Here is a 23,482-nt window from a genome sequence, read left to right as displayed (position 1 = left end):
TGACTAACTAAGCACAGTTCCAATGACATACAAATTCGCCAATGACACCACTGTTGTTGGATGAATCACAGGTGGCAATGAGTCAGCCACCATATAGGAGTGCAATAGGACAACTGGTTGAGAGGTGCCGCAATTTAACAACCTCTTTCTCAATGTCAGTAAAACTAAAAAAAAATACTGATTCAGGAAGGGGAAAGAGAACAAACATATGCCAGTCTACAGTGGTGGATCAGCAGTGCAGAGGGTCATCAGCTTTAAATTCCTAGGTATTAACATATCGCATGAACTATGCTGGACCAGCACATAGATGTAATCTTATGGAAGGCCTTTACTTCGTTAGAATGTTAAATTTAGCATGCCACCAAACTAGGTACTGATGCAAGTATCCAGACTGGTCGAATCATAGTCTGTTACAGCAATTTAAATATGCCTGAATGTAAGAAATTCCATAGAAATTTCATGACATATGCTGGTGATATTAAATCTGATTCTGATTAGTATATTCAGCCCAATACATCACTGGCACATCCCACCCCATCATCAAAAGTAGGGGCTTCTTGATGACAGATGTAACTTTCTTGCACTGCCTCAAGGTGACAACATCTATCATCCAAACTTCCTACCATCCTGGCCAAGCCACCTTCTTTCAGCTACCTTTATGCAAGAAATACAGAAGCTTGAAGTTCCACACCACTGGATTCAAGAAAGGTTATTTCACTTCATCCATTCCATCCTTGAACTGACCTGCACAACCATAATTACTACCTTAGAAAATGCACTGCAATAGATTTTTCTTTGCTCTAATGGTGTTCTTTCTTGTAAAGTCTGTGTATGCTCATGTATGCAACTGACCATGTCTCTTACTCCACTCACAGGTGGACAGCCAAAGTAGTCAGTTGTTCGTTTGACTTGCATTACAGGTAATATTAAGAGATTTAATTCAAAAAGTGAATTTGGAACATTATCATCTAATATAGAGTACAGCACAGGAACAGGCTCTTCAGCCCACAATGTTGTGTCGAACCAATCAATTAGTAATCAACTGGCCTCACAATGTCCATACAGTATCCTTCTATTTTCCTCATATTCCTGTGCCTATCTAAATGTCTCTTAATGCATCTGCCTCTACCACTACCCGAGGCAGTGCATTCCAGGCACCCACCACTCTCTGTAAAAAACTTGCTCCTTACACCTCCTTTGAAATTACCTCCTCTTAAATGCATGCTCTCTAGCCATTATTAGCCATTACAAACCTGCTGAAAAAGATACTGTCTGCCCACTCTAGCTATGCCTCTCATAGTCTTAGTGACCTCTATCAAACCTCCCCTTAGTCTCCATTGCTCTAGCAAAAACAACTCAAGTTTGCCCAACCTCTCATCATACCACCTGCCCTCTAATCCAGGAAGCAACGTGGTAAACCTCTTCTGCTCATCAACACTGTTAAGGGTTTGCCATTAACAGTATGCTGTTGCTTTACATTTCGACCTACCAGTGTGCAACACTTCATATTTGTCTGTGTTAAACTCCATGTCATTTTTCAGTCCATATCTGGAACTGATCTATTTATCTATATCCCTCTGTATTCTTTGTTAGTCTTCTATGCTACCCACAACACCGCTAATCTTTACTAATCCACTCAACTACATTTTCAGCCACCATCTATGGAAATGAATCAACAATTAACGTTTTGGACCAGAAAGGAAGGGGGAAAGTGAGAGGGGAAGGAGGACAAGCTATAAAGTGATACATGAAGCCAGTTGGGTGAGAGTGAGGAGGGTGGAAAATGAAGTAAGAAACTGGTAGGTGATAATCCAAAAAAGCAAAGGGCTGAAGAAGGAATATGATAAGAGACAAGAGTGGTCCATGGGAGAATGGGAAGAAGGAACACTAGGGGTGATGATAGGAAAGTGAAAAGAGGCAAGAGACTAAAGTAGGGAATGGCCAAAGAAGGGTAAAAAAATTACCAAAAGGAGAAGTTGATATTCATACCATCAGTTTGATTTTCCAACCTGAAGAGTGACCTACCTCATCATGACAAAAGAGGAAGTCATGGACTGAGATGTCAGAATAGTAATGGGTATAGGAATTATAATAGTTGGCCAATAGGAAATTCCACCTTTTGCAGATGGAGTGGAGGTGCTTGACAAAGCAGTCCTCCAGTTGATGTTGGTCTCAACAATGTAGAAGAGGCCACATTGGGGTGGGGGAGGGAGGGGTTGGTAAAGATGTGTTTGGTGACAGGGTCGATTTGAAGATAGTGGAAGTAGCCGAGAAGGATGTGTTAGATGTGGAAGCTCATGAAGTGGTAGGCAAGGACCAAAGGAACTCTGGCCCTGTCAAGGCCGTGGGAATGGGGTGAGCACGGATCTCCAAGGGATGAAGGAGGGCATCTCCAATGGCAGAGGGCAACATTAATAATGGAGGAAGGTAAACCCCACTCTTTGAAGGGGCCTGGAAGGTAAAGCCTCATCTTGGAAAAAGATGGGTGCAGACGAAGGATCTAAGAATATAATTTTTTTTTCACAATATAGGGTGGGAAGAGGCAAGGTCAAGATAGCCATGGAAGTAGGTTTATAAAAGATCTCAGTAGATAGTTCCAGAGATAGAGACAGGCAGAGACACAACGACAGACACGCGAGAGAGAGACAGACAGAGAGGTCAGAGAAGGAACAAGTTAATTTAAGGGCAGGGTGAAAGTTGAGGCAGAGTTGACGAAGTTAATTAATGCAACATGGGTGCACGAAACAGCACCAACGCAGTCATCATCCATCTTAACAGTGAGAGCGTTCTAGTCCTGACTTAATATCCCATAAGTCTCGGCATCCAACATATCATTCTTCGCAACTTCCTTCATTTTCAAAGGGATCCTACCACTAATCATATCTTTACCACCCCACTCACCGCCGCTGTCCCACCACTTACTGCAGAGATTGCTCTCAATGTGACTCCTTGCCCACTTGTCCCTCCCCACTGATCTCCCCCAGCACTTATCCCTGCAAGTGGCAGAAGTGCTACAACTGTCATTCACCTCTATTCAGGGCCCCAACTGAACTTCCCAGTCACAGCAGCACTTCCATCTGCAAATTTATTGTGGCTGTCTCCTTTATCTGGTGCTCCTGATACAGCATTCTCTACATTAGAGACTGGAAGTCTAGCGTTGTCTAGCACCAACATTCCATCCACAAAAAGCAGAATTTCCCAGTGGCCAATCAGTTAATTCCTATCCCCATTCCTGTTCTGACATGTTGGTCTATGGCACCCCATTCTGCCTCGAGGCCATTCTCAGTTTGGAGGAGCAACACCTCATATTCTGTCTAGCCTCCAACTTGATAGTATGAAAATCAATTTCTCCCATATCCTTCTTCTTCTTCTATTCCCCACTCTGGCTTCTAACCTCTTCTTCTCAGCTGCCTATCACATCCCCTTGAGGCCCTGTCTCCTTTCCTTTCCCCCATGGTCTATTCTCTTCTATCTGATTCCTTCTCCAGCTAAATGCCTTTTCCCATTCCACTTCCTATATGCTTCTTACTACATTCCCCCCACCCATCTGGCTTCACCTATCACTTTCTAACTTGTCCTACTTCTCCTCATCCCACCTTCTTATTCTGGCATCTTCTTCCTTCCTTTCCAGTCCCGATAAAGGGTCTTGGCCCAAAACGTCGACTGTTCATTCATTTGCAAAACTGCCACCTGACCTGCTGAGTTCTTCCAGCATTTTGTGTGTGTTGTTTTGGATTTCCAGCATCTGAAAAATCTCATGCTTGAAGTATTCTGGTTGTACATAAGGAAAAAGCTTTCCTTACATCAAAATTCCCATCTACTTCAACACCAATGAAAATTTTTTGAAGTGGTGTCATTTAACAAATTGACTTCTGTGGCTGCCATTTTATGCACAGATTTCACAAACAGCGAAGAGATAAATCCATTTTGGTGGCACTAAATCTGAAATTGAAGTCCGGTCAACAAATGAGAAATATCTCCAGGATTAGGACAGGAGTATGGAGTTCAATTCTGACACAGTCCGTAAGGAGCTTGTTTGTTCACCAGGTGCTCGAGTTTCCTCCCACATTCCAAAGACCAGTTTGAAGGTTAATTGATCATTTTAAATTGTCCTGTGATTAGACTAAGATTAAATAGGTGGGCTGCTGGGTGGTGCAGCTTATTGGCTGGAAGGGCCTATTCACACTTTATCTCTAAGTAATTAAAATTAAAACACTACCAGGGGATCATTTCATCTGTTTAAAACAGGCAAAATGTCATTGATCTGACATTTCACCTGAAATGGGCAATACTCCACCAATCCAGTTTTTTTTTGAAGTCTTGCAGGGTGGATACAGCAGTTGAAATAATGTAATGCACTTTGCCTCCAAATTGCAGTTCCTTTGAAGTCAATTTTGGCAATACAGTACAACATACTGTTGCTAATACAAGTTGAGCACCCCTTATATGAAATCAGTTTTTGAGCGCTGACATGACCTCACAAATGGAAATTCCACAAGACACTGGAAAAATACCAGGCAATGTGCAGGTCTTTGTGCACTACAGGCGTTCTGAGAAGTGACTTGAGATATGGAAAGAACAGAATTTAATGAATAGAAAAACAGTGCATGAAACAGGAAGATCTCAATTATGTATTGAAAGAGTGGATTTGTCAACTTCAGAGTCAACATATGCCGATCATGAAAGATCTAGCATGATGAACTAAAAAACTAGAAGGTAACTTGATGAATTTTCAGCAGGTTGGTTGCAGAAATTTAAGAAAAGGCATAGCATTAAATTTTAAAGTATCTGTGATGATAAAGAGTCTACTGATCATGAAACAGCAGAGAAATTTTTTGATGACTTTGCCAAAATCATCAGTGAATGGCTGCATCAGTACATAGTGTTATGAACAAGTGAAAGACAAAGACTACTTACCGGTAGCACATAAATTCAGAGTCGGAAATGATGGTAATATCAAACAGCCACTGGCTGTCTACCTGGGTGTCCGAGGTAATGATAGCTTACCTTTCTGATGGCTTAATATACAAACCCCATTTCCAGAACAGTTGGGATATTTTCCAAAATGCAATAAAAACAAAAATCTGTGATATGTTAATTCACGTGAGCCTTTATTTAACTGACAAAAGTACGAAGAAAACATTTTCAATAGTTTTACTGACCAACTTAATTGTATTTTGTAAATATACACAAATTTAGAATTTGATGGCTGCAACACACTCAACAAAAGTTGGGACAGAGGCATGTTTACCATTGTGTTACATCACCTTTCCTTTTAATAACACTTTTTAATCATTTTGGAACTGAGGATACTAATTGTAGTAAATTTTCAATTGGAAATTTTGTCCATTCTTGCTTGACATAAGACTTCAGCTGCTCACCAGTCCATGGTCTCCGCTGTCTGATTCTCGTCTCCATGATGCGCCATACATTTTCAATAGGTGATAGACCTGGACTGGCAGCAGGCCAGTCAAGCACATGCAGTCTGTGTCAACAAAGGCACGCTGTTGTAGCCCGTGCAGAATGTGGTCTGGCATTGTCCTGCTGAAATAAGCGTGGACGTCCCGGGAAGAAACGTTGCCTTGATGGCAACATATGTCTCTCTAAAATCCTAATAAATGCCTCAGAGTCAATGGTACCTTCACATACATGCAACTCACCCATGCCGTGGGCACTGATGCACCCCCATACCATCACAGATGCCGGCTTTTGTACCTTTCGCTGATAACAATCAGGATGGTCATTTTCATCTTTGGCACAGAGAACTCGACACCCGTTTTTTCAGAAAATTAGCTGAAATGTGGACTCATCTGACCACAGCACACGGTTCCACAGTCTTTCGGTCCATCTGAGATGAACTCGGGCCCAGAGAACTCGCCGGCGTTTCTGCATAGAGTTGATGTATGCCTTCCTCCTTGCGTAATACTGTTTCAAGATGCAGCGACAGACTCTGTTAAGTGACAATAGTTTTCCGAAGTACTCCCGAGCCCAGGTGGCTATAATTGTCACAGTAGCATGACGGTTTCTTAGGCAGTGCCGCCTGAGGGCTCGAAGATCACGCGCATTCAACAGTGGTTTCCGACCTTGCCCTTTATGCACTGAGATGACTCTGAATTCTCTGAATCCTTTCACAATATTATGTACTGTAGATTTAGAAAGATCTTAATTCTCTGCAATCTTGCATTGGGAAATGTTCCTTTTGAACTGACTAACAATTCTCTCATGAATTTTGGCACAAAGGGGTGAGCCATGACCCATCCTTGCTTGCAAAGACTGAGCCTTTGATGGACACTACTTTTATACCCAGTCATGATACCTCACTTGCTACCAATTAGCCTGCTTAATGTGGAGTCTTCCAAACCAGTGTTACTTGAATATTCTGTGCAGTTTTCAATCTTATTTTAACTCTGTCCCAGCTTTTGTTGAGTGTGTTGCAGCCATCAAATTCTAAATTTGTGTATATTTACAAAATACAATTAAGTTGGTCAGTAAAGAGGAACTTTTACTCTTTATATGGCCCTTGTGGCTAAAGGGATCGGGGGTATGGAGAGAAAGCAGGTACAGGGTTTTGAGTTGGATGATCAGCCATGATCATACTGAATGGTGGTGCAGGCTCGAAGGGCCGAATGGCCTCTTCCTGCACCTATTTTCTATGTTTCTATGTAAAACTATTGATGATCTTTTTTTTGTACTTTTGTCAGTTAAATAAAGGTTCACGTGAATTAACATATCACAGATTTTTGTTTTTATTGCATTTTGGAAAATATCCCAACTTTTCTAGAAATGGGGTTTGTACAAGTAATTGTTTTTGTGGATAGAATTATTAAACATTATATAAAACTACCTTCCAGATACATGAGTAAGCTATATATGTAATGTAAATGGATTTCATGTTCAGAGATAGGTCCTATCACCAAGGTATTTCATTATATAGATGCAAATACTCCAAAATCTGAAAAAAATCCAAAATACGTCCAGTGGCAAGCATTTTGGATGAGGGATGCTCAACCTGTATATTGCACATTTAGTGCAAACAGTTAAAAGACAAATTTCTCCCTATGATTTAAATTTGCTACAAATTAGCCAATATTTGGGGATTATTGGATTGAAAAGCAAAGCTTAAGATGCAAAATAAATGAAAACCTGGTTCTAATGATTTAATTTATACTTTTGTTGTGAACTTACACTTGCTAGAGTAATAAGTTTTAGCAGTATCAAGATTGTATTTTTGTTATGAAAATTTATCTGTAATTAAGATTATCCAAAGTATACAAGTATCAAAATTTAGTTCTTTGGAATGTTATAACTACACTACAGGTATCCAAATACCTGGCGTTTCAATGAGATTAGTTCCATATCAAGTTGTCTAAGAATGGTACTTGCTGCATTTGGGCTGCAGGACATGGCTCCAACATCTTCTTGACTAAGATACATTCCTTTTGGTGGTCGACACTTGGATCGTAATGGGTGGTGACGATGCTGCAAACTTGGAAGCTCACGTCTGACCGAGCCAACTCTGCTGACCTGCACAGGTGGATCAGGATTTCCCTAATAATAAAATGCACACAAGATTGCAGGTATACGTTACAAATGAGACAAAGCATATTGAGACAATATGAGACAAAGGATATTGGAAGTAAGAGTTATTTTTAACCATGCTTAAATTTACGTTAACATCTTGTTATCTGAAAATGATAGTGTATAGAATTCCTGCAGATAACAATAAAAGTAGACCCCACTAAGATGCTCTCTTTTGCATCCAATGTAACCCCTAGGTATATAGGTTTTAAAAGCAAAACCATACACTAACAAAAACATTAAAATATTTAAATGCCTAAACGTAAATATTTGCCAGCAAACTACATCAACCCCAACTGCCCCAGACATTCTCTCTTCTCCCCCACTCCCAATGGGCAGAAGATGCAAAAGCTTGCAAGTATGTACCACCAGGGTCAAGGAGAGCTTCTAATCTACCAATCACTCTTGACTGGATCTTCAGGGTGCCTAAGGGCAACTCGAGTAGCAGCAGTACTCTCAATGGATACAATTAAATATTCTTGTTTCAGCCTGACACAGCTAAAAAGCTCCAAGGTCAGTACAGTCAATAACAATGTCTTAATGCATTTAAACAAACTATCGGTGCTTAAAACTGACAGAAACAAGATTGTGGACAGAAGGGCCCATGTAGGAAATGCGGTTACAGATCGGGGATACGACTGCATTTAAGGAAACAGGGTTTTAAACTCCCAATACTGACCACCTTGATGGCAAGCGTGCAGTCTCTGGTGGATAAAATTGATAATCTCAGAGCTAGGGTGCTGAATCAGAGGGGCATTAGGACCGTGCATCCTTTGTTTCATGGAATCCTGGTTAACCCCTTCCGTACTGGGTGCAGTGATTCAGATTGACAGGTTTACTATACACCTTCAGGATAGATCTATAGTGTCTCTCAAGAAGAGTATGCTTCATGATCAACTCTTCTTGATGCACAAATATACCAGTGCTATTCCAATTCTGCTCATCAGACCTGGAATATCTATAGTTAAGTGCCGTGCTTTTTACCTACCACAAGAGATCTCCAGGGTCATTTTGGTAGCAGTATACATTTCACCTCAGGCCAACGTCAATCAGGCTTTAGATGGTCTAAGCAATGGGATCAACATGCACAAAACAATGCACCCTAACACCTTCACCATTGTTTTGAGAGATTTTAACCAGACCAGTTTGAAAAAAAATCACTAAGCAATTACCATCAACAGATCACTTGCAAAACCAGAAGAAACAACACACAGGACCATTATTACACCACCATCAAGAGTGCCTACCGTGCTATTCCACGCCCTCACTTCTGGAAGTCTGATCACCTGGCTGTACTTCTACTCCCGAAGTTTAGGCAGAGACTGAAGACTGAAGCACCAGTAATGAGGACCAAGAAGGTATGGACAAGGAAGCCCAGAAGCACTTACAGGACTGCTTTGGATCAGTGGACTAGATTGTATTCAGGGATTCACTTTCGAACCTGGATGAGTATGCTGCAGTTGTTACCGACTTCATTAAAACCTGCGTGGATCAGTGCGCGCCTACAAAAACTTACTATACATTCCCAAACCAAAAGCCATGGATGAATCAGCAGGTATGTCACCTGCTGAAGGCTAGATCTGTGGCATTCAAATCTGACAACCCAGGCCTGTACCAGAAAACCAGGTATGATTTGTGGAGGGCTATTTCAAAGGCAAGGAGACGAATTTCAAACGAGGTTGGAGACGACATCGGATGCACAACATCTCTGGCAGGGTTTGCAAGATATTACTTCCTACAAAGCGAAACGGAATAGCATGAATGGCAGCTATACTTCACTACTAAATGAACTTAACACCTTCTATGCCTGCTTTGAAAGGGAGAATACAACTACAGCTGTGAAGATCCCTGCTGCACCTGATGACCCTGTGATCTCTTGTCTCAGAGGCCGATGTTAGGCTATTTTTAAAGAGAGTGAAAGGTCCTGCTAAGAGTACCTGGTAAGACTCTGAAAACCTGTGCCAACCAACTGGTGGAATTATTTAAGGACATTTTCAACCTCTTACTGCTACGGGTGCAAGTTCCCATTTGCTTCAAAAAGGTGACAATTATACCAGTGCCCAAGAAGAATAATGTGAGCTGCCTTACTGACTATCACCCGGTAGCTCTCACATCTAGTAATGAAATACTCTGAGAGGTTGGTCATGACTAGAATGAACTCCTCCCTCAGCAAAGACCTGGACCCACTGCTATTTGCCTATCGCCACAATAGGTCAGCAGCAGATGCAATCTCAGTGGCTCTTCACATGGCTTTAGACCACCTGGACATCACAGACACCTATGTCAGGATGCTGTTCATCGACTATAGCTCAGCATTTAATACTATCAGTCCCACAATCCTGATTGAGAAGTTGTAGAACCTGGGCCTCTAGTACCTCCCTCTGCAATTGGATCCTCGACTTCCTAACCGGAAGACCACAATCTGTGCAGATTGATGATAACATCTCCTCCTCGCTGATGATCAACACTGGCGCACCTCAGGAGAGTGTGCTTAGCCCACTGCTCCACTCTCTCTATACTCATGACTGTGTGGCTAGGCATAGTTCAAGTACTATCTATAAATTTGTTGACAATACAACCATTGTTGGTAGGATCTCAGGTGATGAGGAGAGGGCATACAGGAGTGAGATATGCCACAACTAGTGGAGTGGTGTTGCAGCAACAACCTGGCACATCATCAGTAGGACAGAAGGGCTGATTGTGGACTTCTGAAAGGATAAGATAAAGGAACGCGTTCCAATACTTGTGGAGAGAGTGAGCAGTTTCAAGTTCCTGGGTGTCAAGATCTCTGAGGATCTAACATACTGATGAAGTTATAAAGAAGGCAACGCAGTGACTATACTTCCTTAAGAGTTTGAAGAGATTTGGTATGTCAACATATACACCCAAAAACTTCTATAGATGTACTGTGGAGAACATTCTGACAGACTTTATCACTGTCTGGTATGGAAAGTCTACTGCACAGGACCGAAAGAAGCTGCAGAAGATTGTAAATCTAGTCAGCTTCATCTTGGGTACTAGCCTACAAAGTACCCAGAACATCTTCAAGGAACGGTGTCTCAGAAAGGCAGTGTCCATTATTACGGACCTCCAGCATCCAAGGGCATGCCCTTTTCTCATTGCTGCCATAGGCTAGGAGGTACAGAAGCCTGAAGGCACACACTCAGCGATTCAGGAACAGCTTCTTCCCCTCTGCCATCTGATTCCTAAATGGACATTGAACCCATGAGCACTACCTCACTTTTTCAATATATAGTATTTCTGGTTTGTGGCACAATTTTTAATCTATTTCATATATGCATATTGTAATTGATTTATTTTTTATTATTAAACTTTGTTTTTTTCTTCTATATTAAGTATTACATTGTACTGCTACGGTAACAAATTTCATGTTACATGCCAGTGATAATACACCTGATTCTGTTATATGATTCTGATAGTGTTGTCCCACTATCTACCGTATTATAACCTTGCTCTTTTTGTTTACCTGCACTGTATTTTTTCAGTAACTTTTACACTTTATTCAGCATTGTTCTCGTTTTACCTTATTCTAACTCAGCGCCCTGTATATGATTTGATCTGTATAAACAGTGTATACAAGATAAGTTTTTCCACTGTATCTTGGTACAGGTGACAATAATAAACTACTAATTCTAACCCATGGCATGGGACTAGGGGACAAATGACTGTATATCAATATACAAGAGGAAATAAAATAATCTGTATACAGCAATTGTGTGTAAATTCCTGGAATCTGAAATTTAAAATGAGTGAATATTTTGAAATGATAAATTTCTTGCCGCGAATATATTCAAAGATCTCACCCATCCTGGACATTCTCTTTTACCCCTTCCCATCGGGAAAAAGGCACGGAAGTATGAAAGCACGTAGCACCAGGCTTGAGTACAGCTTCTATACTACTATCATAAGACTATTGAATGGTTCCCAAATACAGCAAAATGGACGGTTGACCGCATAATCTACTTCGTTATGATCTCACACCTTACTGACTACCTACACTGCAATTTGTACATTTTACACTGCACTGTTATTACCTTACCCTGTACTACCTCAATGTACTGTTGTAATGAATTGATCCGTATGAACAGTATGCAAGCCAAGATTTTCACTGTACCTTGGTACATATGACAATCAATAATACACAATTTACCATTCTTTATATTTCCAAGCAGCAATTAGTTTTGAAATTGCAAGATGCAACATTGTAAGCAGATAAGACCACCCTCAGCTAGAACAGCACACAGCAAAGAGACACCTGACACAAATGGTCTGGAAACTGATGACACCTTTAAGTAGACAATAATTACTTTGTCAACTTGTACATAAATAGATCTGCTTGAACAAAAATTGTGATGGGGACTGGGGATGAGCACACAGAAAGCAAATGAATGAATATTCAGAGACATAGTCTATTTAACAATTCAGTTGCTGAATGCATTTGCGCATATGGTGAACAAGACCAAATTTTGATGATATTGCATGAAGAAGATGACAAGGTAACATTATTAAGTACCTCACTCAAGTTCTGATTCCCTACCACTTTGAAATTAGACTGTATCCATCTTGAATGCACTAAACCATTGTTGCAAGTCCTCTTCGACAAGAGACAATAGGTGCAGAAGTAGACCATTCGGCCCTTCAAGCCTGCACTGCCATTTTGACATCATGGCTGATCATCTACTGTCAATACCCAGTTCCTGCTTTGTCCCCATATCCCTTGATTCCCCTATCCATAAGATACCTATCTAGCTCCTTCTTGAAAGCATCCAGAGAATTGGCCTCCACTGCCTTCCGAGGCAGTGCATTCCACACCCCCACAACTCTCTCGGAGAAGAAGTTTTTCCTTAACTCTGTCCTAAATGACCTACCCCTTATTTTCAAACCATGCCCTCTGGTACTGGACTCTCCCAGCAACTGGAACGTATTTCCTGCCTCTATCTTGTTCAATCCCTTAATAATCTTATATGTTGCAATCAGATCCCCTCTCAGTCTCCTTAATTCCAGCGTGTACAAGCCCAGTCTCTCTAACCTCTCTGCATAAGACAGTCCGGACATCCCAGGAATTAACTTCGTGAATCTACGTTGCACTTCCTCTACAGCCAGGATGTCCTTCCTTAACCCTGGAGACCAAAACTGTACACAATACTCCAGGTGTGGTCTCACCAGGGCCCTGTACAAATGCAAGAGGATTTCCTTGCTCTTGTACTCAATTCCCTTTGTAATAAAGGCCAACATTCCATTAGCCTTCTTCACTGCCTGCTGCACTTGCTCATTCACCTTCAGTGACTGATGAACAAGGACTCCTAGATCTCTTTGTATTTCTCCCTTACCTAACTCTAAATCGTTCAGATAATAATCTGCCTTCCTGTTCTTACTCCCAAAGTGGATAACCTCACACTTATTCACATTAAACGTCATCTGCCACGTATCTGCCCACTCACCCAGCCTATCCAAGTCACCCTGAATTCTCCTAACATCCTCATCACATGTCACACTGCCACCCAGCTTAGTATCATCAGCAAACTTGCTGATGTTATTCTCAATGCCTTCATCTAAATCGTTGACGTAATTCATAAACAGCTGTGGTCCCAATACCAAGCCCTGTGGCACCCAACTAGTCACCACCTACCATTCCGAGAAACACCCATTCACCGCTACCCTTTGCTTTCTATCTGCCAACCAGTTTTCTATCCATGTCAATGTCTTCCCCCCAATGCCATGAGCTTTGATTTTACCCACCAATCTCCTATGTGGGACCTTATCAAATGCCTTCTGAAAATCAAAGTACACTACATCCACTGGATCTCCCTTGTCTAACTTCCTGGTTACATCCTCGAAAAACTCCCAATAGATTAGTCAAACATGATTTACCCTTGGTAAATCCATGCTGACTCTGCCCAATCCTATCACTGCTATCTAGATATGCCACTATTTCATCTTTAATAATGGACTCTAGCATCTTCCCCACTACTGATGTTAGGCTCTTCAACAAACAAAATTACAAAATTTGTCACAACGCAGTACAAAATAACTTTGGGATGTTTTTCCCCACCAAGAATTAACCACTAAATATGATTGCTGATAGGAACTCACTCAGTTCAATTTCACACAAACTGGAGGGTAGAGGGAGAGTGACCCCAGAGGGCTGGGAGATCAACCAGTAAGAACCTAACAGCAGACATTAGTAATCTTTAAGATATCAGATCCCATATACAGAGTCCCACTGCACATGGTGCTTATCTCTTTAAAGATATTTCTGAGTAATTTGCACATCACTGTTTGCCCTGGCACGAGTAAAATGTACTTCATGTGGAAACCTGAATTCTTTTAAGATGTTGCACCAAGGCATTTGAGTAAGAAAATAGGGATTTATTCCATGTCTTATGACAGTGCAAGCAGATCTTCAAAATGATCCAAGGGATATTCATTATAATCTAGGTTCCACCAAGTCATTTATTTGTGAACTATATTTTGTTTTCACTACAGCTAGGCAAACAGTACCAACTTGTATCGTGTTTAATACTGGTTTCATCTCTTCAGACATATACAGAAAAGAAAGTTACTGAATAAGGAATACCATTTCTACTTGCACTGAACGAACTCTAAAATTTTTTACACTTATATTATTTAATAAGTCATAAGATTAAAAAGACTGTTTCCGCAGGGAAGCCCTGAGGCTTTATGATATTGACAAACATTATGTATAAGAATATGTGGTCATAGAAGCTCCAGATTTCTGAGTTTCAGCTTTTATCATGTCTCACAACGTCAAGATTGCTTAAAGGCTTTCACTGCCATGCCAATGATGCTGTAGCGAAAGTTCAGTATAGTTATATTTACAAAATTTATTACCTCCTTTTTAGCTTCTTTAGTGGGGTCATAATCACTGTCATTCACGTCATTTGCAGCTCCTTCCTCCATTCCATCATCACTGAAATCAAAGATCTAGTGTAAATATCAGCAACTATACACACACACACGCGCACACACACACACACACACACACACACTCTGGTAATCAGTGTTTGACCGACTTTGGGTGCTGTCTTCCGAGAGTTTACACATCACCTCTGTAAATGCTCTCACCGGCTTTATCCCAAACACAAACAGTTTGGTTGGCTAATTGGCTACTATAGATTACCCTGGCTTTATATGGCTGCAGCACTGGCAAGATGGTAATACAGGGAGAATAAAATGGTATCAGTAAAAGTAGGTACTTGATAGTTGCCACAGACTCAGTGGGATTTGAGCCCCGTTTCCATGCCAGACGGCTCTATGACAGTTGTTCCAATTGATTATCCAACTCATGAAAGGAATATCAGATATTCCCTAGAGGAAGATTTTAGTAGCATGGACACTGAACAGTTGCTACGTTGAGCAATCCGTTCTTTCATTGTCCCAGTATACATAGATCAAATAATTAGTACTGCTGGAAGCTCTAATTAGTGAAAAGTTAAAAGTGGTAGGCATTGGCCTGCAGTTCAGGGAAAAAAAAACAAGTTTTTTTCCCCTGTATTTTTAAAGTCAGTTCAGTTTTGCCTTGTCATCCATTACATGAAGTTCTGATATTAAAGTATAATTCACAATGTATTCCATGTATTACATCTGTGATTATCCTCAATATCTGAGGTGAACAGAGCCCATTCCAAATACAACAACTCTCTACATGAAAGAGACTCTCCCAATTTGGGAAAATGACTGCAAACCATCTAACTTATCTGTGCCCCTTAAAAATTAAATCTCAATAAGGCCACCTCTCAATCTCCTGCTCCAGGGTAAATAGTTCCAAGCTATACAGTTTTGCCTTATAACTCAAGCCATGCAAATTTGAAAAGGAGAAGCTGGTATCAGGTGTATTGATATTTCAGTGGAACAAAGGAAATTACAGTGGTATGAGAGAGGAACTGGCCCAAGTTGATTGGAAAAGTAAGCTAGATGGAGGGATGGTAGAGCAGAGATAAGGAAAGTGTAGGAAAAATATATTCCAAGAAAAAAGAAAATCATGAATGGAAAAATGACACAAATGTAGCTAACTAGAGAGGTTAAGACTAAAAATAAAAGCAAAAGAGACGGCTTACAAGGAAGCAAAAATTAGTGGAAAAAGTCAGGACTGGACGACTTTTAAAAACTTACAGAAGGAAACTAACAAAGTCATTAAGAAAGAAAAGATGAATTATGAAAGGAATTTGGCAATTAATATAAAAAAGGATACTATGAGTTTTTTAAAAATATATGAAGAGTAAAAGAGTGACATGGGTAGATGTAGGACCGATTGAAAATGATGCTAGAGAAATTATAATGGGTAACAAAGAGGTGGCAGAGGAAATAAATGAGTATTTTGCATCAGTCTTCACAGTGGAAGACATTAGCAACATACCTAATAACCAGAGGTCTCAGGAAATAGAATTAATTAGTCAAGATTACCAAAGAGAAAGTGCTTGGAAAGCTAAATGGACTAAGGATAGATAAGTCTCCCGGACCAGATGAAGTGCACCCATGGGTTCTAAAGGTGGCGGCTTTGGAGATTGTGGCTGCATTGGAAATGATCTTCCAGGAATCAATAGACTCTGGCACGGTTCTGGTGGACTGGAAGGTCGCAAATATAGTTCTGCTGTTTAAGAAAGGAAGGAGGCAGCAAAAAGAAAATTACAGACCTATTAGTCTGACATCTGCAATTAGAAAGTTATTGGAGTCCATCCTCAAGGATGAGGCTATGAAATACCTTGAGATGCATGACAAGACTGGCCCAAGCCAGCACGGTTTCATGAAGGGAAGATCCTGCCTCACCAACCTATTAGAATTTTTTGAGGTAATCACAAATAAGATTAACAAGGGAGAGGCTGTGGATGTTGTGTATTTGGATTTTCAAAAGGCCTTCTAGAAGGTGCCACATAAGAGGCTGCTTAATAAGATGAGAGCCCATGGAATTACAGGAAAGATATTGGAATGGGTGGAGCATTGACTGAAAGGCAGTAAGCAAAGGGTGGAAATAAAGAGATACTATTCTGGCTGGTTGGCAGTTACTAGCGGTGTTTTGCAGGGGTCAGTGTTGGGGCCGCTTCTTTTTACACTGTATATCGATGATTTAGATTATGGATTAAATGGTTTTGTGGCTAAGTTTGCAGATGACACCAAGATAGGTGGAGACACAGGAAGTGCTGAAGAAATGGAAAGGTTGCAGAGAAACTTGGTCAGTTTAGGAGAGTGGACAAAGAAACGGCAGATGAGAAACAATGTTCAGAAATGTATGGTTATATATTTTGGAAGAAGAAATAATTGGGCAGATTATTATTTAGATGGGGAGAAAATTCAAAAATCATAAGTGCAAAGGGACTTGGGGGTCCTCGTGCAGGATACCCTAAAGATTAACCACCAAGTTGGATCGCTATGTTGGCATTCATTTCAAGAGGAATAGTGTACAAAAGTAAGGAAGTGTTGATGAGGCTCTATGGGGCACTGATGAGACCTCATTTGGAATGCTGTGTGCAGTTTTGGGTCCCCTATCTCAAAAGGGATGTACTGACATTGCAAGAGAGCTCAGAGAAGATTTACGAGGATGATCCCTGGAATGCAGGTGTTAACATATGAGGAACGTTTGTCGGCTCTTGGACTGTATTCCTTAGAGTATAGAATAATGAGAGGGGATCTCAGAAACATTTCAGATGTTGAAAGGGTTGGACAGAGTAGATGTGGAAAGGCTGCTTCCCTTGGTGGGTTAGTCCAGGACAAAAGGCCACAGTCTGAGAATTAGAGGATACTCATTTAGAACAGAGATGAGGAGAAATTTTTTTAGCCAGTGGGTCGTGGATTTATGGAATTTGTTGCCACATACAGCTGTGGAGGCCCAATCATTGAGGGTGTTTAAGGAGGAGATTGATAAGTATCTAATTAGTCAGGGTATCAAGGAATATGGGGAAAAAGCCAGAAATTGGAATTAGATGGGAGAACAGTTTAGCTCATGGTGGAGTGGTGGAGTAGACCCGGTGGGCTGAATGGCCTACTTCTGCTCCTTTGTCTTGTGATCTTGTGAATCCCATAACATCTTTGTGAATCTTTTCTGCCCGCTTTCCAGATTAATGACATCCCTCCTATAGCAGAGCAACCAGAATACCTACTTTTATTGATATACTATGCCCTAATTCCTGTATTCAATGCCTTGACTAATAATTGCAAGCATACTAAATGTCTTTCGCACCACTGTATCACTAGGGATTGATGCTCTTGCTCTCTTTGTTCGACAATACTCTCTACAAACTTATCACTTTGCCCTGGTTTAAACTGACAAAAATGCAACACTTTACACTTGTCTGAGTTAAGATTAATATGCTAGTCCTTAGCCCAATTCTGTAGTCCAGCTCAATGCTGTTGAAACCTAAACCTTCTTTCGACTACACCCAAAAAAATTCCACGGACATACCAATCACGCCACACACATTCCCATCCAAGTTGCTAAGTAGACCCAGCATTGATACCGATGGCACACAACTGGTCTTGGGCATCCACTACCTCCCTGTGACTCCTTCCACCAAGCTAATTTTGTATTCAATTAATTAACTCTCCCTGGATCCCATGTGAGCTAACCTTCCAAAATCCCCTACCTTGCAGGATCTTGTCAGTGAAGACCCCACTGACAACTTCTACCTCCCTGTCCTTGTCAAATCCTCTTCATCACCTCTTCGAACAATTCAAATTCCTCAAACAATTGTGATTTTCCACAAAACAAAGCCCCCTGAATTTTTCATGTTTTATTTTTTCACAACATTGAACCACAGTGAATTTAATGTGGCTTTTTTTTGACAATGATCAACAGATAAAGTTCTTTCATGTTAAAGCAAAAGAGATCCCTACAAAGTGATCTAATTTACTTATAAATATAAACCACAGAACAACTGATAGTATTAAGTATTCACCCCCTTTAATATGACACACAAAATAATCACTGGTGCAGCAAATTGGTTTTGGAAGTAATATAATTAGTTAAATGGAGATTACCTATGTGCAGTGAAGGTACTTCAATTGATAGTAGTAAAAATACACCTGTATCTGGAAGGTCTGACTGCTGGTGAGTCAGTATCCTGGCAAAAACTACACCATGAAAACAAAAGAACACTCCAAGTAATTTACTAAAAAGATTATTGAAAAGCTTAAGTCAGGAGATAAATACAAGAAAATTTCCAAGTCACTGAATGTCCCTTGGGTGTTACGACAATCATCAAGAAACGAAAATGAAAAGATTTACAGCTGTAAATCTGCCTAGAGCAGGCTATCCTCAAAAAAAGAGTGACCATGCAAAAAGAGAACAAGTGAGGGAAGCTATCAAGAGACCACTGACAACTTTGGAGGGGTTACAAGGTTCAGTGGCTGAAATGGGAGAGACTGCACATGCACTGTTGAGTACTTATACAATGAATTATTCTTTGTTTAATAATTGTAATAAATTTAGACTAATTTGTAGAAACGTATTTTCACTTTGACATGACAGAATCTTTACTGTTGATCAGTGTCAAAGAAGCCAAATTAAATCCACTGTGATTCAATATTGTAAAACAATAAAACATGAAAACTTTCAAGGAGGTGAATACTTTTTGTAGGCACTGTACTTGTATAATCTCTTAGGATTCTCCTTTCGCATATCTGCCAAAGCTTTCCTATGACCTCTTTTTACTCTCGATTTCCCTTCTCAATGCCCTACCATTCACTGAGTAAGACCAACTCTGAGTGACCTCCCAAAATGTAACACCTCACACTTGTGTGCATTAAATTCCATATACTATTGTTCAGCCCATTTTTCCAGCTGGTCCAAATCCTGCTGCAGGCTCTGATAGTCTTCCTCGCTGTCCACTAAACCCCAATCTTGGTGACATCTGCAAATATGATGATCCAGTTAACCGCTTTATCATCCAGATCATTGGATCTGACTGGGACCTACGACGACAGACCCAGGGACAATCTCTGCAGCATATCACTAGTTACAGGCCTCCAGTCACAGTGGTAACCACTTACTACCACCCTCTGGCCTGTCTCACAAAGTCAATATCTAATCTAATTTACTACCTCCTCTTGAATGCCAAGTGACTAAACCTTCCTCACCAACCTCTAGTATGGGACCTTGTCAAACGTCCATGTAGACAACATCCACTACATTGCCTTCATCAACTTTCCTGGCAACTTCCTCGAAAAACTCTAAGATTGGTAAGTCACAAATTACCATGCGCAAAACCATGCTAATTATTCCTAATCAGACCCTGTCTATCCAAATACTCATACCTGGCCCCTTACAATACCTTCCAATAACTTTCCCACTACTGATGTCAGGCTCATTAGCCTGTAATTTTCTAGATTATTCTTAGAATATTCCTCCAAACCTCCGGTACCTCACCCGTCACAAAGGATAATTTAAATATCTCTGCTAGGGTCCCTGCAATTTCTGTACTTGTCTCCCACTGGCTCCGAGGGAATACCTGGTTAGACCCTGGGGTTTTATCCAACCCAATTTCCTTTACAATAACAAGCACATCCTTCTCTGTAAGCTGTATAATGTCCATGACATTGCCTCATTTTTATAGGCCCTGTGTCCATTTCCTGAGTCAATATAGATGCAAAAAAATCCATTCTTACCCATCTCTTTAGGATCCTCACATAGACTACCATTCTGATCTCCTAGAGGACCAATTTTGTCCCCTTGGCAACCCCATTGCTCTGTAGAAGCCTTAGGATTCTCCTTCACCTTGTCTGCTGGGGCAACCTCATGCCTTCTTTTAGCTCTCCTGATTTGCATGTTCTCTTTGTACTTGACACACACCTGAAGTACTTAGTTTGTTCCGACCTGTCTGTAAATGCTATGTCCTTCCTTTTACTTAACCAGGGCCTCAGAATCTCCTGAAAACTGAGGTTCCCTAAACCTGTTGCCTTTACCTTTCATTCGGACAGAAACTCCCTGAAAAAAATCTGAGCTGCAAACTCGATAGAGACCGCACCTCAGCACCATCTTAACAAGTAACAAAATAATGCAGGAATGAGTTTTCGAATTTGGTTCTATCTGTGTAGCTTTTATTTCTGTATTGTGGACAAGACTTTATGATTAGCAACACTGAGATGAGAAGAGGAAAGAGACTGTTGGCAAATGGGAAATTTAGGGTGAATTAGTTCCTTACTTATCACCCAAGTAGAAGGGGCACTATAGTTTGTCTCCTCCCTCTTTTGTTGCTTGCCATAAAGGTGGCAAGGCTTTCCCTTTTTATAATGATATTCTGCAATGTGCAACAAAACTCTTGAATCTTGATACCCACTGTACTAAACCTTGCAATGCACCCAGGGAACAGTTTGGGCAGACAAGAGTTTTTTCAACATATTATTAATATGCACCATCATTTTAGGCAGTAACAACATTTTCCATGTATCCATACTCTTCACAGGTCTATTGGTTGGGCCAGTGTCATCAATTGAAAACTCCTGCAGGCAGATATTAAAGGGATTAAAGGAAAGTTGGTGAGTGGTGGAGAATGAAGCTAAAGTAAAATGATCCATAAATAGCCTTTTCCTGCATTACACATCAATTACTTTGAAGATGTTGCTTTTGATAACTCTACGAGGGGAAATAAGCTTCAGTGGGCTGCTACAGAACAAAAGTTTCATATCTGATGTCAGAATAGCTGGGAGAACTGCGATCCGAATTCCCAGGGTGAATTTGTCTCTGTGACTTGACCTTACTAAATGCAGCAGGTATGAAAATCCAAGAAGCCAGGTCTTGCTTCTAATGGAAGTTAGTGTGACGTAGCACAAGTGTTAAATAATTTAAGTTGTTTCTACAAATAGTAATACGAGTTCCAAAGTAATAATCATCTTTCTGATCTCACCTTTCATCTTGATTGTTTCTATTAGCTAATTTTCGTGCTTGCCGATCCATTAAACTTGTTCGTGATCGAGTCTTTTTCCATGAATAGTAGTACTTCACTAAACTTGCAATTGACTTATCTGGTAACTGAAACATGATACAAGGGGGGCAAAGGTCAAAATCCTAGAAAGTGAACTTGTGTGGCATCACAACGAGAATGGGAAATGGAAACAGTCAAGCCAAACCAAAATCATAAAATAATTCCTCAAATCTCTAATAAAAGGATATTTCACTTAGCAGAGGGAGATGGAGAGCAGGCAAGGAGTGATTGTGAGAGGGACAGAGAAAGAGTGGGAGGAAAAGAAAAACAAGAGGAAAAAAAAATACATAAATAAGGGATAAGGGGAGGAGGGGCATTAACGGAAGTTAGAGAAATCAATGTTCATGTCATCTGGTTGGAGGCTACCCAGACGGAATATAAGGTATTGTTCCTCCAACCTGAGTGTGGCTTCATCTTGACAGTAGAGGCGGCCATGGATAGACATATTAGAATGGGAATGGGACGTGGAATTAAAATGTGTGGCCATTGGGAGATCCTGCTTTCTCTGGTGGACAGAGTGTAGGTCACCTTGTATTCCATCTGTGTAGCCTCCAACCTGATAGCATGAAAATTGATTTCTCTTAACTTCCATTAATGCCCCTCCTCCCCTTCTTATTCCATCCCTTATTTTTTTCTCCCTTGTTTTTCTTTTTCCCTCTCCCTGTCCCTCTCAGAATCACCCCTTGCCTGTTCTCCATCTCCCTCGGGTGCTCCCCTCCCCCTTTCTTTCTCCCTAGGCCTCCCGTCCCATGATCCTTTCTCTTCTCCAGCTCTATCCCTTTTGCCAATCAATTTTCCAGCTCTTAGCTTCATCCCTCTCCCTCCTGTCTTCTCCTATCATTTCGTACTCTCTCCCACCCCCCCCAAATCTCTTCTTTCAATTAGTCCTGACGAAGGGTCTCGGCCCCAAACGTCAACTGTTCTTCTTCCTATAGATGCTGCCTGGCTTGCTGCATTCCACCAGCATTTTGTGTGTGTTGCTTGCCTTTCCAGCATCTGCAGATTTCCTCATGTGTTAAACAGAGTTAGCCTCTCATCACTTATTAATTGAGCATTTTCTACACCATGCAGCACTTTACAGCCCTTTGTCACCTCTATGGAAAGCAGGTTATTAGAAAGTTTAAAAGAAAACTATAAAAAGGTTCAGTTACCATCTGCTGAATTCTGTGAAAGCTCTTTCCATGAAAGCTGAAGGCCTGTTCAAAGAGGACCTTATCTTCAACAGTCCATTCATCTGGAAAAGGGGTGAAGTTAGGCAAGTCCGCCAATGACTTCTCAATGTTGTGTTTGTGCCAGAATAACATTCCCAAAGCCTATGTGAGGTATATGCAAAGTAAAAATATATTAAGAAACGACCTTGAAATTTGTGCATTGTTTGTTAACCCAAATTTAAACTCCAACCTATGGCAAATTGAAAGCTCTAAAGAATCAAGACATTTACTTATTTCAAAGGCTCTCAAAATAAAAGGTGTGAATGAGTTACTTTTAATACAGGAATATCATGAAATTCACAAAACTCCAATTTCTCCCAACACAAGAATGCTCCTAATACTACACTATTTTAAGCACTTAGGTTACGCAGCCAACAAATCTTGCTTCCTCCACTTTCACTATTTCCCTTTCTCCCAGAGATACTGAACCTCATTATACAAACTGAGTATTTTATGCTCCCCAACACGAGTCTGAGGACCACATTGAAAAAAAATTGAAATTGAATATTAAGCTTTCAAAAAGATGAGGATGGGACAAGTGGGGCAACAGATCAAACTATTCTTAGACCATAAAACATAGGACCTGAATCAGGTCATTCAGCCCATCAAGTCTGCTCTGCCATTTGATTATGGCTGATTTATTTTCCCCCTCAACCACATTTTCCTGCCTATTCCACATAATCATTGAAGCATTTACTAATCAAGAACCTATTAACACCTACTTTAAATACAAGAGAT

At 40.6% G+C, this 23,482-nt stretch overlaps 1 protein-coding gene across 5 annotated transcripts in view; it reads right to left on the bottom strand.

Moving 5' to 3' along the window:
- The window catches only part of rcor3 (REST corepressor 3), a 69,955-nt gene that overhangs the window by 28,988 nt on the left and 17,485 nt on the right, over positions 1–23,482 (bottom strand). For 4 of the 5 annotated variants that reach the window (XM_059985794.1, XM_059985796.1, XM_059985797.1 and 1 more), the window contains 4 exons: positions 22,685–22,846; positions 21,456–21,580; positions 14,452–14,530; positions 7,330–7,548 (listed from right to left, as the gene is read on the bottom strand). In XM_059985794.1, coding sequence (XP_059841777.1) covers positions 7,330–7,548; positions 14,452–14,530; positions 21,456–21,580; positions 22,685–22,846 — 585 coding nt within the window. The remainder of the gene's footprint in view (positions 1–7,329; positions 7,549–14,451; positions 14,531–21,455; positions 21,581–22,684; positions 22,847–23,482) is intronic. The other variant, XM_059985795.1, reaches the window with a different exon arrangement.

Source organism: Hypanus sabinus, chromosome 12 (genome assembly GCF_030144855.1).
Source record: "Hypanus sabinus isolate sHypSab1 chromosome 12, sHypSab1.hap1, whole genome shotgun sequence".
In the NCBI taxonomy this organism is placed as follows: domain Eukaryota; kingdom Metazoa; phylum Chordata; class Chondrichthyes; order Myliobatiformes; family Dasyatidae; genus Hypanus; species Hypanus sabinus.
The sequence above is the reverse complement of the archived record's forward strand: the minus strand, read 5'-3'. Positions and strand labels throughout refer to the sequence as shown.